This window comes from Acinonyx jubatus, chromosome C1 (assembly GCF_027475565.1).
Source record: "Acinonyx jubatus isolate Ajub_Pintada_27869175 chromosome C1, VMU_Ajub_asm_v1.0, whole genome shotgun sequence".
Lineage (NCBI taxonomy): Eukaryota > Metazoa > Chordata > Mammalia > Carnivora > Felidae > Acinonyx > Acinonyx jubatus.
The window spans coordinates 198,983,193-199,002,054 of record NC_069381.1 but is presented as its reverse complement, the minus strand read 5'-3'; the positions used below and the strand labels follow the sequence as shown (position 1 = coordinate 199,002,054).

Here is an 18,862-nt window from a genome sequence, read left to right as displayed (position 1 = left end):
TCGAGTCTGCACCTATGTTTGGGTGGAAGATTTGTAATGAGTTGATGTAGTTACACTGGAATCACGTTTCCTCAAGCTCCCTTTCTTGCCTAGTTCCGCCTCAGCTGTCGGCCAGGAGAGACTTCTGTGTGAGCTTTACCAGCAGAAGCTGCATTCTTTTTATGCTCTGGAAGGTCAGCGCGAGGCAGCAGATGCTGATCTATGTTGTGCCTCATTTGCTGGCTCCTCTTGTTAGTGTGGGGCGGCTGCTGAATCTGCAGCACTTCCTGCTCCAGAGCCAGGTGTGCTCTGACCTTCATGACGCAGGCATTGGCGTCTCCAGCAGGCCATCACACGTTGAACTTGAAGGCCATGAGAGGCCAGTGCAGGTCTCAGTCTGTCGTTGCACGGTCCAGCTTGTCCTATTCTCTGCTTCACGTGATCTCTCCTTCTCAGCCACCTGTCCTGCCACTTCCAGGTCCCAGCACCAGAAGCAAAGACCGCAGCCTGACCTAGACTGTCTAGCCAGCTCCCACAACTGCATACAGTCAGATCCCTATAACCTATCTCTCCTCCAAGGGGTCCCGCTTTCCTAATTGAACCCTGCGTGACAGCGCGTGTGTCCTCGATAGAGGGTTTAGGGCTGCCTGTCTTTGCACTTTGTACTGGGTTCCAATTGTCTCTTTAACTGGCTTGCGTACCAGCTCAGAATATGGTAACCCTGTTCTGAGCCTGCTCCCAACCCTGGGCCCCAAGCCTCAGTTGGCCCTTCCCTCTATCATATGAGTGTAGGCACTGAAGTAGAGACTGGCCCTACCTGTATGAGCGGAATGCTCTGAGACGTTCATGTATATATTTCCCCCATCTGTTTGTAAGGGGCCTGAAGTCTCACCACTAGAAAAGCAAAATATCTGAAAAAACGAACCACACTAGGAATTTTCATTGCAGCTCTACTCTGACCCAGCTATGAGATTTTGATGAAGTTGCTTTGTTCAGGCCTCAGTTTCCTCATTTATGTACTGCAAGGGTTGGCGGGGAGGGAGGGGGGCTCCAGGTTGCCTCCGGCTCCACTATGGCAGTGGTGGCATGGTTTTCCACGTGGGTCTGCATGCAATGAATTTCAATGTGATATGCAAACTGGAGGTACTTCTTTATGTCACCCGAGAGAGACTGGAGGCTGTCCTGATCTCATGAACAGAGGGAGCCCATCCCGCAGAGAATGGGGAGGGGTTGCTGTGGAGGAAGGCGGTATAAACTTGGGCCACAGAGAAAAAAGGGTGTTCGTGCAAGTAGGGGAATATATCTCCAGAAGCAAGAGCCCCCCTCGCCCCCCTCGCCCCCCTCGCCCCCCTGCCTAGATGGAGCAGGCAGATCTAGACAGAAAGGAGCTGGGCCCTAGGGACGCCTGGGTGGCTCAGTCAGTTAAGCGTCTGACTTTGGCTCAGGTCATGATCTCACGGTTCTGTTTGTTCTGTTTGTGAGTTTGAGCCCCGCGTCGGGCTCTGTGCTGACAGCTCCGAGCCTGGAGCCTGCTTCGGATTCTGTGTCTCCCTCTCTCTCTGCGCCCCGCCCCGCCCCCCCTGCTCGCGCTCTGTCTCTCTCTCTCTCTCAAAAATAAATAAACCTTAAAAAAAAAAAAAAAAAAAGAGCTGGGCCCTGTCAGTGGGACTCGGGCCTGGAAACTTGGGAGGGAAGGAAGAAATCAACAACTCAAAGGCAGGCCCGGGATTTGCCTCCTCCTAGTGATGGCTTGGTCGGTCAGTTCCTTGTGCCAAGGGAGGAGGGAGGGAGAGAGTGAGAAAGAGAAACATTAACAGACACCTAATTGCAACTGAGTCTCTGCCTGATTGCTCCTGGGCTTGTTTTATCCTCTTATTTTCCTTGGAGAAACATGCTTCCTCGAGCCCTTGTTATAGGAGGAAAGAGCAGAGCCCCGGAACCAGAGTGAAACTTCCCACTGACAATGATCTCAGGGAGCCATCTGGCCCATCCACTGTGCCAGGTCAGAACACCACCGGCCCCTCTGGCAACTCGGGTGTTCCCTCTAGTAAATACATGCTCACCTGCCTTTCCCACCTGATGAATCAGAGGCTGCTCTGGAGGCTTGGCCAGTGCGATGGGTCATGCCTGAACCTGAGCTTAGCACAGTGCCTGGCACAGAATGAGCTCAGAACAAGGGATAAATCGTTGCCTGGATTAATCCTGTTTGCACTTTCCTGAGTTGGGAGTGCTAGTTACATGCCCTTCGAACACTCCAGCTCAAGAGATTTGCTCCTGCCTCCCTGGTGAGGCCTGTTTTCAGGACTCCGATTTAGTGGTCAGAGAGCTGGTAACAGGAAGGGGATCAGAACCTGGTAAAGTTTGGGGACTGCGCACTTCAACTCCCCTTGACGTCTTATTTCCTTAGCAAGCTGCTCAGAGCTCTCTTGTCCCCTGCAGAGACAAGGCCTGTGAACAGGAGGGCTGCCAGGGAAGGCCCTGCCATATTCCAGAGCCCTGGGCTGGCAGGCCCTTAATAAATACTGCTAAAGCAGTGAGTTGAAGCCTTTGTTTTGTGCGGAAATCAGTTCCCCATGCTGCAAGAGTGTGCTTTTGCCAGTCTGGACGATGGGCGTATGTGTGCACGTGTATGTGTGAGTGTACGTTTTGTGTGAGACTCGAAGTAGGGGTTGCTGACTGGGCTCAGGAGAGCTCTCTGGCTTCCTGCTCCCCCGTCTAGCTGATCTGGTCAACATACTTGGCTTTTCTAATCCCATCCTTGACACTCTTGACTATGGTTTCACCCAAAGTCACGAGAAGCACTAGATGACCCCGGGACACATTTCCTTCCATAACACATGACAGCAACAACAAGCTTGGGCTCAGGATGAAGGAGGTAGAAAGGCTGGCCTCGATCTCTATTTCAATCCTCTCTGTGTGTCCAATAAAGAGCAAAGGGGTTTATTTATTGTAAATAAATGTACACTCAGGACCTCTGCTCACCCTTATCTGACTTTCCAGTTTGGATGCTTTTTGTTGCAAGTAATTAAATACTCGACTAAAAGTGGTTTATATATAAAAAAAGACATTTAATTATCTCCCTTAACAAGAAATTATTGGTAGATGGTTCCATGGCTGGTTCAGTGGCTACAATTTGTCTTTTGGGAACTAGTTTTTTTTTTTCTTTCATTGTAGTAAAATACACATAACATAGAATTTACCATTTTTACCATTTTTAAGTGTACTGTTTAGGGGCATTAAGCACATCCACACTGTTGTACAACTATCACCACAAGCCATCTTCAGAACCTTTCATCTTCCTCAAATGAATTCTGTACTCATTAAACAATAACTTCCCATTTTCTCCTCTCCCCATTTCCTGGTAACTGTTATTTTACTTTTCATCTATGAACTTGACTCTTCTCGGTACTTCCAATAAGTAGAATCATACGCTATTTCTGTCTGGCTTATTTCGCTTAGTGTAATGTTTTCAAGGTTCATCCATCTTGTAGCCTGTATCAGAACTTCATTCCTTTTTAAGACTGAAGACAAAATTCCATTGTACGTATATCCAACATTTTGTTTGTCCATCATCCACTGAAGGACATTTGGGTTGTTTTCCCCTCTTGGCTATCGTGTATAATGCTGCTATGAACACTGGTGTACCAATATCTGAGTCTCTGCTTTCAGTTCTTTTGGGTATACACTTAGACATGGAATTGCCAGATCGTATAGTAATTCTAGGTGTCATCTTTTGAGGCACTGTTTCTCACGGCAACTGCACCATTTCACATTCCCACCAACAGTGCACGAGGGTTCCACCAGTTTTTCCATATCCTTGCCAACACTTGTTATTGTCTGCTGTTGTTGAATTGTAGGAATTCTTTATATATCGTGGAAAGTAACCTGTATAAGATATATGATTTGCAAATATTTTCTTCCATTCCGTGGTTTCCCTTTCCACTCTGTTGATGGTACCCTTTGACGTACATAAGGTTTTACCTTTGATGAAATCTAATTTATCTATTTATTCTTTTGTTGCCTGTGCTTTTGGTGTCATATCCAAGGAATCATTGTTGAATCCAATGTTATAAAATTTTTCCTCTATGTTTCTACTAAGAGTTTTATCATTGAAACTCTCATGTTGAGGTCGTTGATCCATTTTCAGTTAACTTTTGTGTATAGTGTAAGAGAAGAGACCAAGTTCATTCTTGTGCACGTGAATAGTTTTCCCAGCACCATTTGTTGAAAGACTATCCTTTCCCCACTGAAGAGTCTTGACGCCCTTGTTGAAAACAATTTGACCATTTATGCTTAGGTTTCTTTCTGGGCTCTTCATTCTCGGGTCCTTTTTATACTTTGACTCCATCTGCCTGAGTATGTTGGGCATACTTAGTTTTTGCCACTTTGTCACATTATATCCTACAACCATATTTAAAGGCAAGAACCAAGGGTGTGTGTGTGTGTGTGTGTGTGTGTGTGTGTGTGTTTAATCAGGAGTACTTCCCAGGAGTCCTCCGGTCCCAGCAGACTTCCTCTTAAGCAATGGTGCACTGAAGCCAGTTTGTACCTGCTTGTGAAAGCAGATCATTACATTTCCTAGATTTTTGTGAGCTGGTTGCTAAATACCACCACCCGTGACATCGCCACGGTGGAGCATTTACACCAGGCAACTTGGCAAATGCTACAAATCAGGACTTTTTTTTCCCCAGGACAGTGGTTGACCAGCACACTAATGCCCTTAAATCTTATTAGTCAGAAGTGAATGATAAGGCCACTCCAAGCAAAAAGGAGTCTTAGAAAGGAGTACCTGTCCTTTTTGGCCTCTCTCAAGGGAACTGGACTTTGCTGACAGGCAAGAAAGAGAGAGTTGGGGCAGCAACCAATGCTGTTTGCCACTAATGGCTCCCAATGGTGGGAACTTTCTGTAGTCACTTAAAAGAATGTCTGTTAAATGTCTTTAAGTGTCTCAGGGGACAGGGTGCTATGGGCTCAGTGGTAGGATGGACTGAGCCCTAGCAGCTGACATAGCAACTACAGTAAGGGGAGGGGCAGCAGGGCAGGCTTTCTCAACCAAACAAGGAGGGCCTGATAAGGATGTGACCCCAGTAACTTCCTGTAACCACAACGGGGGCTGCCTTGACATAGAGACTGTGGACAGCCAGTGGGCGTGAGGCTTAGAATGGGGTGCTGATGGCAAGGGAGGAGCCCCGAGGGGCTGCAACAGGGGCAGGAGCCTAGAAGGTAGTAGAAGTGTTCCCTGAAGAAGAGCCAACGAAGGAAGGCCTGCTGTCCTTGGACAAGTGCTCTTTGCTGATGAGGCCATGGATGGCCATGATCTTGATGAGTCCATGGCGAAACTTCTGGCCAATGAAGGCGTAGATGATGGGATTGAGGCAGCTGTGGAAGAAGCCCAGAATCTCGGTGGCATCCAGGGCCCGGCCAATGTCATTGCGGCGCTCACAGGTCTCTTTGATCGCCTGGAGCCTCATGAGGGTGTCTGCGATCAGGACCAGGTTGTAGGGCAGCCAGCAGAGCAGGAAGATGAGCACGACAGCAAAGATGACCCTCATGGCCCGGTGTTTCTGCCCCATGTGGGCCTCAAACAGCGTGCGCAGGGTGAGTCCATAGCAAAACAGCATGACCATCAAAGGCAGGAGGAAACCAAAGGTCTGGGGCAGGACCCGCATCACCATCCGCCATTTTGTAGTATTGGCACCCATGTCCTCATAGCAGACTGGGCTGGAATAAGGGGGATAGATGGCCCTGCGGAAGATGAAGATGGGCAGGGACAGGATCAGGGACAGGGCCCAGATGCCTAAGCATATGAACTTGACCCAGTGCCGCTTCTGAGTCAGTGTGCGTGTGGCATGGACAATGGCCAAGTAGCGGTCCACGCTGATGCAGGCCAGCAACAGGATGCTGCTGTAGAAGTTGATTTCTTTCAGGAGTGAGACCACCTTGCAAAGGGCTGTGCCAAAGATCCAGCCCTTTGCCTTGGAGGCAGCCCAGATAGGTAAGGTCAGGGCAAAGAGCAAGTCGGCTATGGCCAGATTCAGCAGGTAGACATCAGTGACAGAACGACTCACCCGACTATATAAGACAACCAGTATCACTAAGGAGTTTCCCAGCAAGCTGAGCACGAAGACCAGGGCATAGATGACCACCATGGCATACTGATTGATTTCCAGAGATTCTGGCCTGCATGGGGCAGAGTCTGACAGAATAGTGGGCAGGTCAGTGTTGTAACTATAATTTTCCATGTCGAAGAGATCTTCCAAGCTGTAATTATCCCAGTCTACTTCCATATTTGAGGCAAACTTAAATCCTGGCCTAGAGAAGAGAGGTGAGAGTTACTGCACAGGAACATCTCCCCAGACTCTAGCCTGTTTGCCCATAAACCTCTGACTCTTCGCTTTGGCTTGTATATTACATGCAAGCAAGTTTCATGTTAGGAAATAGTGGCTCTAGGGTTTTGAGACTCATTTACTTAGTGATAAGTGGTACATTGCATGAAGAGTATAGTTCCCTTCAAAGCCAGAGAGGTTCTGAGCACTTTCCACGACACCACCATCACCCAAAACATTGTTGAAACTTCCCTTCAAATAATCCCTATAGAGCATGTCTTGGATTCTTCAGTGGTGAGCATGTCTGGCTGTTGAGGCTGCATTTAATGTCAGAAACATGAGGTACCATTTAGTTCTTGATCTGGGGGATGAAGCAGGCAATCCAGTTGGATTTGACCACTAGAAAAAAGATCAAGGTTTGACTATAAAGCTAAGGGAGGAAGCCCTTTGTCCAACTTTTTGAAAGTTATTTAAAAGAAGTGTGCGGGGAAACAGATTTAGCGGTAACAGCATACAGTTGCAAGATACTTGAGCTAGAAGAAGGAGAGTTTACTCAGTACGGCCCAGTATTTTCCTTTCAGAATGCAGGAGACCTGCAGTGGGAGTATTTGTGTAGTTTGGAAAAAAATATATTAAAAATCCTAAGCAGGTGGCTGATTGATTCTCCAAGTGGGTGGCAATGAAACAGAGTGTCTTGGGAGCTCTAAGGAGCCATATTGTGTCATGCAGAGGTGAGCAGAGAAAGCCAGCGTGCTCCCAGCGTGAGGAGCAGAGGCAGCAGGAAGCAGAGAAGACAGGTGGAGACACACTATCCTTGTTTTGGTGGCTTTCCAGTTCTGGTGGGGATACTCTCTGTCCTGGTAGGGAGTGCCTTCATCCATCATTGACTCCCCAGCACCCCCAGACTCTCCCCAGGTAAACCCACTTCTCTTGGCTCTGCCCTTGTTACGGGGATAGCCCAAAGCCGGCCTCTGGAGGAAGCTGCAGTCACTCTGAAATATGAACCCAGTTTTCAAACAGGAAGTAAATTAAAATAGACTAGCTACCAAATTAGTTGCTTTTGAACCACAAAATATGTCACCATTGTGCCATTTCTTTATACCGAGGTATGACCATCCTGTGACCATATGCAAGTCTGTGACCCACCTCAAAATGGAACCAGTGTCAAAGAGAAAAAACATAAAGTAAGTGGTTCTGGAATTACTTCAATACTAACTAGGATCATCATAATAAAACAAGATGGACAGCAATGATGTTGACAAGGATGTGGAGAAATTGGACCCCTCATACATGGTAAGTGGGAATGTAACATGGTGCAGCTACCTTGGAAAACAGTCTGGCAGTTGTTCAAAAAGTTAAACACAGTTACCAATGACCCAGCAATTTTACTTCTAGACATGTACCCAAGGGAATTGAAAACATATGTCCACACAAAAAGTTGTACACAGATGTTCATAGCAGCATAATAGCCAAAAAGTGGAAACAATCCAAATGTCCATCATCCAATTAAAGGATAAACAAATTGTGGTCTATACAAACAAGGCAATATTATTCAACCACAAAAGGAAATGAAGTACTGATCTATGCTACAACGTGAGTGAATCTTGAAAACATTATTCCAAGTGAAAAAAGCCAGACATAAAAGGCTTCATACTGGATGAATCCATGTATGAAGGAATAGGCAAATCAGAAAGGCAAGACAGAAAGCAGATCTGTGGTTGCCAGGGGCTGGAGGGAGGGGAATATTAATGAGTACAGGCTCTCTTTTCAAGGTGATGAAAGTGTTCAGGAATCAGACAGTGGTGATGATTGTATAACTTTGTGCATATATTAAGAACCACTGGTTGTACATTGGAAGTGGGTGACTTTGACAGTGTGTGAATTATATCTCAACCAGAAAAAAAATAGCCAAAGGGCAAATACATTGAAAAGCAAATACAAATAGTAAAACAATAGCATCAACAATGAAACTCCCAGGGAGCTTTTCTCTTTAACGGAAGAAAGTCTGTTATTGTCAATCACACATAGTAAAGAAGAAAGCTGGGTAGGGATAAGAGACACCAGAAAGGTAATGCCCTTTCCCCTAGAGTGACAGAATTCTTAGCCTTCACTTTCCTGAGAGGTTATTACTTTCTTGCCTAGATGATGGAGGTCAGTTAAGTTAGCCTCTTAGCCCATGGAGACCACGCACAGAGCAGATTCGATCAGTCTGTGCTGGTGGTGGTGCCCTGTCTGGCCAGGAGGAGAAGGTGGTTGTGGGATAGGCAGATGGTACAGCTGGCTCAGCCATGGTTGTTGGCAAGACCTGCAGGTCATTGGCTCCGCAGTCCCATAGTCAAGAGCATGTTTATCCCAGGGTCACATCCAAGGAAGTCACAAGGTCAAGGGTAGGTCGCCTCTGGGAACTGATGATCAAAGGTGCTCTCAAGGGAAACAAGTGACCTAAGAGAAGGCCATTTTTGAAAGTGGATGCAGAACTTGTGCCCACAGAGGAGACCCCTTCCTCCCCCCAGTTATGAGCATTGGCTGTGAGAAGACAGGGCTACAATGGCCACAGAAACTTCCCTATCAGGACAGGACAGGCAGCAGTCAAGTATATTTCACAGATATGCCCTCATTCTGGATAATCCAGTGCTCAGCTGTACTTCCACAAAGTGTCAGTTGGAGGGTCCAGAGGGAGACCCCGCAAAGCAGGATAGAAGGTAGAGAACTCGGGAAAGAGAACCAGGCCAGGGCAATGACCCCCAGCCACTGGGGGATGGGGGGGACGAGGTTTGTTGTTGCCTGTTGGGTTTTCAATTTACCAATCTCTAGGGAGGATGTTTTGACAGTTAAAGGGAGAAACTAAGGGAAGGGAGTTAACATATCTGAGATCTGCTTTGTGCCTCATAGGTACGTGATCTCCCTTGATGGTTACAAATAGATATGATTAGCCCCTGTTTACAGATGAGAAGAGAGGCCCAGAGAGGCACAAAAACCAGCCCAGGGTCACAGAGCCTACAAGTGCTGCAGCCAAGGATTCCATATGCTACTTACAGTCTACAGACCTGCTTCATGAAAAAAAAATATACCTCATATATTAAATATACTTCTAAGCTAAGTTCTCAAGATCTCATGAAGTCAGACTGTATACGGTTGACTCCCATCATTTGCTGTTTTGTGCAGTGCTTTCTTAGCTATTCTGTAGACCCAGAATGAAATCTACAACCCTTGCAGGAATGATAAACCAAACGCCTTTGAACTGGCTAGCTGCTACTGACCACCCAGTCCTGTTCTCGGTGAACAAGCAGGAGACTCCCTCATTGAGTGAGATGGCCATACCCTTGATGAATCATGGCCGTTCAGAAACTCCACAGATGAGGGGCGCCTGGGTGGCTCAGTCGGTTGGGCGACCGACTTCGGCTCAGGTCATGATCTCACACTCCGTGAGTTTGAGCCCCGCATTGGGCTCTGTGCTGACAGCTCAGAGCTTGGAGCCTGTTTCAGATTCTGTGTCTCCCTTTCTCTCTGACCCTCCCCCATTCATGCTCTGTCTCTCTATGTCTCAAAAATAAATGTCAAAAAAAAAAAAAAACTCCACAGATGGGATGAGTCCAACTTATTTTATGAAAATGCTATAAAACGGAGACATTTATAAGATCCCAAACATTGAAGGCAATCTTTTCAATAGCAATGGAAAATTCAATCATCTCAATACAATTTTAGCATTTTTTCTCTCTATAAATATAATCCACACATATTTGCATTTAATGTAGTGGACGGGGTGGGGGGTGGAACTCAGCAATGTCTGTCCCTTCCTCAGATCCAATCCTAGCCAAAGCAGGAGAGCTCACTGAGTTAGGAAGGGAAGGGGGTGTGAAGAGAGTTGCCCTAAGTGGTTTTTGGAGAGAGGTGTAGGGATGAAGGGCAGAAGCTCTCCCTTTGGGGGCAGGGAGGCCTAAAAATGGATAAAGCCCACCCAGGGTGGGGAGAGGTGTCTGGGATAAACAGAGGCTGGGTGTTAAGAAGAATAGAGAACAGAAACATTCTGGAAGGTGAGAGGGTAGGTGTTCCAAGACTTACCAGGAGTCTGGGACTTTCACCTGTACAATGCGATGCGTCCAGGAGGGCAGATGTGCCTGACTGACAGGGCGGCTGTGGTGAGAACACAGTGGAGGAAGTGAGCGGAGGATTTAGATTGCTCAATTCTAGGGTGGAGTCCTCAGGGTGCTGGATACTTTTGATAACTTGAATAATTAATTCCCAGGTCAGCTCTTGGATCACAAGTAATTTTCTGGACCAGTAGAGTCCCATATTGGTAAGGGACATATGGTGTTTTCTAGACAATCTTTTCCATTTCACAGATGAGGCAATTGAGGCCCACACAAAGGCAGCGGTTTGCCCAGGACAGCATGGGTTTATCTCACCTTTGCCCTGGTCTCAGCAGCCCCTGGTTCTTTCAGCTGCCTTGTCTGACTCTCTCCACACTCCAGCTGCCTCGGGCAGCTCCTGGCTCATGAACCTCTTTCACATCTCAAAGGAGAGTGACTCATGAAGACGACAGAGATCGTTTCCTCCTGCTTCCTGTCCCATCCCATTCACCCCAGGAACCCTTAAAGCCTCACAGATTCCTTCTCCATGTCACATCCTTGTGAGAACTCCCACCCCCAAGGGGGGACCCCACTCTCTTGTCTTTCACCTCCCTGCCCAACCATCTGCCCTGACCAGGGGCTCCTCTAAGGGCATTGCGATTCTTTCTCGGCTTGTACACTTGGGATTGGCTCTGCCGTAGCTACCGTCTTTGGAGCCAAGACCATCGGATTTGGAAAGAAAGCCTTTCGGGAAAAATTAACAACGTATGCAAGTCCAAACAGTTTTGAAAGCAGTGTTGGGTGGCACTAGGAATAGGTTTTGTCACATTGGCTATCGATTACAATGGAAAGGATGAACACGGGCAGAGCAGTGAACACGAATTCACGGCTCCCTCCCAAGCCCCCACCCCAGCAAACGATACCTCCATCCCCTCCACTACGCCTTACCCTAGCCTGTTAGTCTGTGTGTCCCTGCAGAATATTCTCAAAGCCTGCAGCAGACTCACCCAGGCTGCCTGCCCCTACAAAAGAACCTCTGAGTCCAACTGTTTAGCACACATTCTTCGTCACCCTTCCCTTTCCCATGCTGGAGAAGAACGCAGTGACTCCTGACCGGGTGATGCCAAAACCAGACAGAAGCTCGTTATACACGGAGAGAGGAACATGAAAGCAGGATAAGGATTCTGCTAGCCGAGCAGCTCTAGGCAAGTGACTTTTCCTTTCCAAGTCTCCGTTTGCTCATCTGTAAGATGAGACCAATGATAGCATCTAACTTGTCAGGTTGTCCTGAGGATTGACTGAAGAATTACCCGTAAAATTCTTAAGACGTACAGAAAGCGTGATGTTAGCCTTTGTCCTCGTGATTTTTAAAAAACATTTTTTTTCACGTTTATTTATTTTTGAGAGAGAGAGAGACAGAGCATGAGCAGGGGAGGGACAGAGAGACAGGGAGACACAGAATCCGAAGCAGGCTCCAAGCTCTGAGCTGTCGGCACAGAGCCCGAAGCGGGGCTCGAACTCACAGACGGTGAGATCATGACCTGAGCCGAAGTCAGACGCTTAACCGAGTGAGCCACCCAGGCGCCCCTATCATTGTGATCTTTATTACTGAAATAGTGTATCGACTATATGATGACGTCTCTCCACTGTACCCCCAAGCAAGGAAAAGCAGCGGGTAGGCTTTCCAGGCTGACTCTGATGTACATCTTCACTTTCTCTGACCTGGATAACAATAGTCACATTAGCTATAATGTTGAGTGCCTACCAGGGTCCAGCTCCTGGGAAAAGTGCTTTCCAGAATTTGTATTTTAGGGGGGCCTGGCTGGCTCAGACAGTGGAGTAAACAACTCTTGGTCTCAGGGTTGTGAGTTTGAACCCCACGTTGGGTGTGAAGAGTACTTAAACATAAAATCTTAAAAAAAAAAAAAAGAATCTGTACATTTAATCCTCTCAACAAACCCATGAAGTACACATTTGGTGAATGAGGAAACTGGACTCTGGGAGTTAAGCAACTTCGTCAGAGTGACGCAGGGAACTGGGTTTTAAACAATTTTTTAAAAAACTTTATTTATTTTTGGGAGAGTGCAAGTGGGGAAGGACAGAGAGAGGGGGACCGAGGATCTGAAGTGGGCTCTGAGCTGACAGGCTGACAGCAGTGAGCCCAATGTGGGGCTTGGACTCACGAACTGCGAGATCATGACCTGAGCTGAAGTTGGACGCTCATCTGACTGAGCCACCCAGGTGCCCCTTAAACAATTTTTAAGCAATGTTTTTTACCGGACCTTAAATCCTGTATTCTTTCCACTGTTAACAAGGGGCCGGATGCTAGCCTCAGGTTTCTGAGCTCTGTTAGGTACCTCTCTGTCCCAGACAACTAAATGAAAAGGTGTCGAAAGGGGAGCCCAGATTTAAAAAAAAATTTTTTTTTAATGTTTATTTATTTTGAGACAGAGAGAGACAAAGCATGAACGGGGGAGGGTCAGAGAGAGAGGGAGACACAGAATCTGAAGCAGGCTCCAGGCTCTGAGCTGTCAGCACAGAGCCCAATGCAGGGCTCGAACTCACGGACCGTGACATCATGACCTGAGCTGAAGTCGGACGCTTAACCGACTGAGCCACCCAGGCGCCCCGTAGGGGGAGCCCAGATTTGACATTTCCCCACCTGCCAGCTTCTTGACGTCCACTGGGTTGATTTCATTTCCCCTGAAACCACCACCTGCATATGGATGTTGGGGTGAAGAAAGAACAGGCTGGTTCTGCTGCTGATGGTCAGGGTGAACTAGGACAAGTCAATTCTCTCTGGGCCTTGACGTGGCCCGTTGGAAAATGAGGCGATTGTTCTAGATCTGCATTGTCCAGTACGATAGCCACTAGACACATGGAGCTACTTAACATGAGTTAAAGTGAAACAAAACATTTAGTTCCTCAGTCATAGCAGCCATCTTTCAAGGGTTCAAGAGCCACGCGTGGCTATCACGTTGGACGGTGCAGATACAGAGTCTCTCACACTTGCAGTAAGTTCTTTTGTACCATATGCTGTCCGGGTGAAGATTTTGTTAGCTTTAGCTCGAAAACTCATCACCCCGGTTCTCGGGGGCTCCGTGGAGGAGACTGAAGTTTCAAAGTCACGTCCATCAGAAAAATGCCCCCGGCGCCCCTCAGCCCGAACACTCACTTACCTGCTGTCGCCGCTACAGCTGCTGTTGTGATTGGAGTGGTCACTGGTACCTCCTCTGTGACTCAGGGCCGGAAGCAGTCAGGGCTGTCGGACAGGAAAAAGAGTGAAGTGGACTTTATGGGGAAACCTCGAACCTGGAGTTGCCCAGGGTGAATTCCAGGAGGCCCGCCAGGGGGAGAGTTCCCTCAGAGGAATGAGGTCTGTCCGGAGACTCTGACTCCAGGCCCAGGATCCGCCTGGAGATTCTGTGATGAGCGCTGGGGATTTTCATGCCTACCTGAAAGTCTAATGGCTGCTGGAGGAGCCTGCCAGTCTGAAGGTGGAAGTATGCCTAGTCTACCTCTGTCGCCGAGCGTGCGGAAACTGCACCTCCTTCTTTACAAGGAAGATGCGGGCGACCCCGGTCCCCGTGAACAGGCTTGCGTGCCCTTGTTGCACACCTTCTTCCTTCCTTGTAGAGTCAGCGTGAGAAGTGTCCCTCCTTCTCTTTCTGGTAAATTCCTGCACTGTCTGTGGAACACACTGCCTCTCACATCCTCGAGGGTCCTGCCTCCCGGCCTCTCTGCCCCACCCCCCATCCCTTTCCCTGAGCTCACCCTCCCTCTGTCGGAGGACCCCTCCGGCTACCACTCCCCTAGTGCCCTCCTCGCAGGCAGACTTCTGGAGAAAGCGGGGACTGTCTTCACCTCGCCACCTCTTGTTCACCGCTCAGCCCGCTGTAGCTAGCTCCCTTCCCACCGCTCTGCTGACGCAGCTCTTGCCAACATTACCAATGACCTCAGGCCACGGCCTCCAATAAGCCCTTTTCTGAAATCAAGCCACTTTAATATTGGAAAAACAAAGCAGGACTATGGTAAAGAATAGAGGCACCACAGAAGCATCTGAAGTCAAACAGGAAGGACTCTTTCCGTCCTTAGATTCACATATACCTTGTGTCCATCTTTCCAGACTTTTCCCCATGCATATACAAGCATGTTTTCCTTCCTTCCTTCCCTAAAACAAGTGACAGTTAACTACATGTACCATCCTGCACCTTAATAGGCTGTCGTGGACCTATTAACACATCGGTGCATGTAGATCCGTCTTTCTCTTTTCAGTGACAGATACTGGCCCGCGGTGCGGATGTATCACGATTTATTCGATAATTACCTTATGGACGAATATTTAAATTTTGCTACGAGCATCTTTGGGTGCAGGTCTTTGGGAACTTGTATGATTGTATGTGTGACTTAATTATAATTTTGCTGGGTCATATCTGTGCATGTTTAAATTTTGATAAGGCTGTACCAGCTTACAGGGGCTCTACTTACCGTGATGAGCAGGGCGTGATGTACAGAATTGTCCACACCACCGTGTTGTACGCCTGAAAGTAATATAACATTATATATCAACCATACTTCAAGAAAAAGACTGTATCAATTTATTCTCCCGTTGTCAGTTTACAAAAGGGCCCCTTACCCCATCTACTCATGTCTGCCAATTATGTTAAAATATCCCCCCCCCCCCCGTTGCATGCCCTGTAACTGTATTTATAGTGAAATGGTTATTGTTCAAGTCTTATTTAACCTCTGTAGCACTTAATCCCCCTGACCTCATTCTTTTTTTATTTCTCCGGCACCTCTCTTCATCTTACTTTGGGGCATTGTTTCTCAATTCATTCCTCAAATCTGGATGTTCCTCTGGGCTCTGCCTGGGTCCTCCTCTCTCCCTGCCCTCCCCAGGCCAGCCCACCTGCCCCCTTTGGCTTCAATGACCACCCAGTAAGGGCCAGGATCTCCCATACCTTTTGCTCCTGACTCGCCTCCTGCACTTCTCGCCTAAGCTCCAACTCCTCACGGGGCCACCTCTTGAAATTTCTGCTGAGGCTCCACAGGTGCTGCAAGCTGAGCAGGTAGAAAACCAGTCTCGTGGAATTCTGACCCCACCCTCCTAGCCGGGCATCTGCCCAACCGGAACGGCCCGCCCCTCGCACACCCCTGTCTCAGAGGCTATCTCTTTAGCATCTCTTGATTATCGCCATCTTCACTGACAGTGTTAGGCAACACCGCAGTCCTCATGCAATAGCTGTGGATTCTGGAGCTGGACTGTAGACCTTGGGGAGGTTATTTAGTCTCACTGGGTCTCGGTCTCATCATCTGGAAAATGGGGCTGTTGAAAACACCTACTGCATGTTAGAGTGTTGCCATGCAGATTAAATGAGTCTATATTTATAAAGCACTTGGAATGGTGCTTGGCACCGTTTGCTACTGCTGTTCTTACCACTACTAATCACCAATACCACTAGATCACCGTCCCCGCCACCACGACAGCTACAACTATTCTCCTAAGTGATCTTGGCCTCAAATCTTTCCCCTTTAAACCATCCTCTACTCTGCTCTCAGAACCATCTTCCAAAAGCGTGAATTTGATCATGTTCTTTTCCTTTTAAAACCCTTGGAGGACCCCCCATTGACCTCAGGTAGAGCCCATCTCCCGATTATGGGCAACTGGTGCCCCTGCATGTGACCTTGTGTACTTCTCCAGCCTTGTTGCTGGCCACATCCCCCTGACCCCTTAACTACAGCCACAGGGAACTACTTGCAGTTCCCCAAAGAGCTGTTTGGTTCCCCCACAGAGCCTGGCATGCATTTCCCTTCCCCTTGGAAGGTTCTTCCTTACCCTCTTGGTCTGGTCAACTGTCCATTTTCCTTTAAAAAGTTTTTTAAGTTTGGGGTGCCTGGGTGGGCCAGTCAGTTAAGCATCCAACTTCGGCTCAGGTCATGATCTCGCAGTTTGCGAGTTTGAGCCCCATGTTGGGCTCTGTGCCTACAGCTCAGAGCCTGGAGCCTGCTTCATAATCTGCATGTCCCTCTCTCTCTCTCTCTCTCTCTCTCTCTCTGCCCCTCCCCCTCTTACTCTGTCTGTCTCCTTTTCTCTCTCAAAAGTAAACATTACAAAATTAAAATTTTTTTTAAAGTTTACTTATTTTGAGAGAGAGTGCACACAAGTAGGGTGGGGACAGAGAGAGAATCCCAAGCAGGCTCCACACCATCAGCACAGAGCCTGACGCAGGGCTTGAACTCACAAACCTCGAGATCGTGACCTGAGTGGAAATCAAGAGTCAGATGCTTAACTAACTGAGCCACCCAGGCACCTCTCCTTTTTCCTTTTAGATTCAGCCCAGTCATGACCTGTATGGAATGCAGCCCTTTCTCTCTGTGTTGTCCACACCCTTAGGCTTACCTCTATCATGGCTTCAGTTAGGGGTTTTGTAATCTCTGGCTGCTCCCTCCTCCCCACTGTGAGGTTCTTCAAAGCAGGGATTTTATATATAATAAGTAATATACATATAAAAATATAAACATAAATAAATATATACAGACTATATATATTATATACATATATATGTGTATATATATATGTATTTGACAAAGTAGGGGGATTGATGTACATTGGAGGATCTGAATGACATCTAATTGAAAGAAATAATTATGTTGCCAAAATTTCCCACCACATCAATAGCAGTAATAGTCAATAGTCACATCAATAGCAGCAAACCCAAATAGCACTGGCTTAAACCCTCTGTGCTCATTCAGGGCTTCATCCCCCTGTAAGGTACTCTCCAGGAATTTTGAGGGGGTCTGTTGGGAATGTCTCCCGGGCGCTCCTGTGCGTGCTGCTGCGCTAGACACGTGTGCTGGAGTCACTGCTGAAGGACCGGTACCCTTGGTGACCCTTGTGGAACCTTCTGCCAGAGGATTCCCCAAGGTCTAACAAGCTCTTCTAATGTCTTTGTGGAGCTTTTGTGCTCTTCATTGGAGTTGGTGTGGACTCTTTGGGGGGCAGTGTTGAGCTAGAGACTGGTCCTCAGCACAGCCCTTCCATCCCACCCAAACGGGGAGAAGGTCAAGCTGCCCCATTTCTGGCCCCTGATTTCCTTCTGATGAGTTCTTGTCCAGGAGCATCTTGCCTTCTCTTTGAACATTGGCTTCTGCTACCTCTCTTCCCTCCCATCAGTTCATCAGGCAGGCCTGAACTCGACACTGGAGTTCAACTAGAACATGATGTCGTCCACTATAGTAAGAACCTAATAAAAGTATCTGAGCAAATCTAATCCTTAGCAAGGGATCGCTGTCCTTTAGGGTAGGGGTGATTCTATTGCCCTGATTGCTCCAGAGCCCCAGCCCTGCCCCCCTCCACTCCCTCCATTCCGTGCCCCTCACCTTGTTGTAGCTTTTGCTAAGGAGAAGTTCTTACCAGCTCTCCAGGGCAGGAACTGCTATTGCAAAACTCTTGCTCCATGCTATGGTAATGGGATGCAACTCTGGGTGTCCCTGACCCCAAGAGGCGGTCCACAGGCGCTGGTCAGAGCCACAAGGTTGCCCAACTGCTGCAGAGGCTCTGGCAGTCTGTGTGAGGCAGAGGGGATGGGGATAATAGCATGCATGCCTATTTGGGGCCACAGAGTCTGCCCTGGAGCCCAGATAGGGCAGCTAATCCCTATCTGGTACAGAGTGGGGCCTGTGCTTCTTCTGAAACAGTATCCTCAGAAGAACCACAATTGGGAGTCCAGGGAATGACACAGAATTTGTGTAAGACTTCTTGGGCAGTCAGGGGATATGGTCTTGTACCATGAAGGTACACAAATCCTCATAACTATCTTTACTAAAGTTTAGTTGAGTGAGCACTGCATAGAGAGTTACCTAGTCTCAGCTCCTCCGTCCAGGCACTCACAACTGGGGACTCACCAAGTCACCACAGTGGTTGGAAGGGCAGGACAGAGAGGCCCAAGCCTCATGTCTGAGCCTCCTCTCCTGCCCACTAAACCAGATGCTCTGCGAGGCGGCTGGCCCTCCCACACACTGCTGGTGGGAGGGGCCAACACACAACTCTTTTGGGAACAACTCAGCAGTTTCTTAAAAGTTAAACATATACTTATCATATGACCTGGCAATTTCATTCCTAGGTATTTACCCAAGAGAAATAAAAGCAAAGGTCTAGGGGCACCTGGCTGGCTCAGTGGATAGAGCATGCAACTCTTGATCTTGGAATTGTGAGTTTAAGCCCCACATTGGGTGTACAGATTACTTTAAAAAACAAAAATCTTAAAAAAAAAAAGTAAACGTCTATGCAAAGATTTGTACACAGATGGTTATAGGAAATGTATTTGTAACAGTCTCAAACTGGAAATAATCCAAATGTCAGGCAACAGTTGCATGTGTAAACAAATTGTGGTATATCCATGCAGTGGAATACTACTCAATAGTAAAAAGGGACTATTGAAGGCAGACAATAGAGAGTGTATAGTTAGGATTCCGTTTATATAAAAT

General features: G+C 47.7%; 1 protein-coding gene across 8 annotated transcripts; it reads right to left on the bottom strand.

Annotated features, from left to right (window-relative positions):
* Positions 1 to 1,583: 1,583 nt before the first annotated feature.
* Positions 1,584 to 18,815, bottom strand: CXCR2 (C-X-C motif chemokine receptor 2). 8 transcript variants are annotated; one of them, XM_053215780.1, is made up of 6 exons: positions 17,790 to 18,815; positions 15,337 to 16,841; positions 14,864 to 14,916; positions 13,555 to 13,637; positions 10,368 to 10,439; positions 1,584 to 6,291 (listed from the first exon to the last, which is right to left on the bottom strand). In XM_053215780.1, the coding sequence occupies exon 6, from the start codon at positions 6,264 to 6,266 to the stop codon at positions 5,196 to 5,198; it is 1,071 nt and encodes a 356-aa protein (XP_053071755.1). In that variant the 5' UTR covers positions 6,267 to 6,291; positions 10,368 to 10,439; positions 13,555 to 13,637; positions 14,864 to 14,916; positions 15,337 to 16,841; positions 17,790 to 18,815; the 3' UTR covers positions 1,584 to 5,195. The 8 variants fall into 8 exon arrangements, with proteins under 8 accessions (XP_053071755.1, XP_053071757.1, XP_014922167.1 ...); XM_053215782.1 differs by having other exon boundaries at positions 1,584 to 6,175; XM_015066681.3 differs by lacking the exon at positions 17,790 to 18,815 and having other exon boundaries at positions 15,337 to 15,436; positions 16,776 to 16,810.
* Positions 18,816 to 18,862: the final 47 nt, after the last annotated feature.

Coding starts and splice junctions, on each gene's coding strand:
- CXCR2 (XM_053215780.1), bottom strand. CDS start 6,266: ATGGAAGTAGACTGGGATAATTACAGCTTGGAAGATCTCTTCGACATG.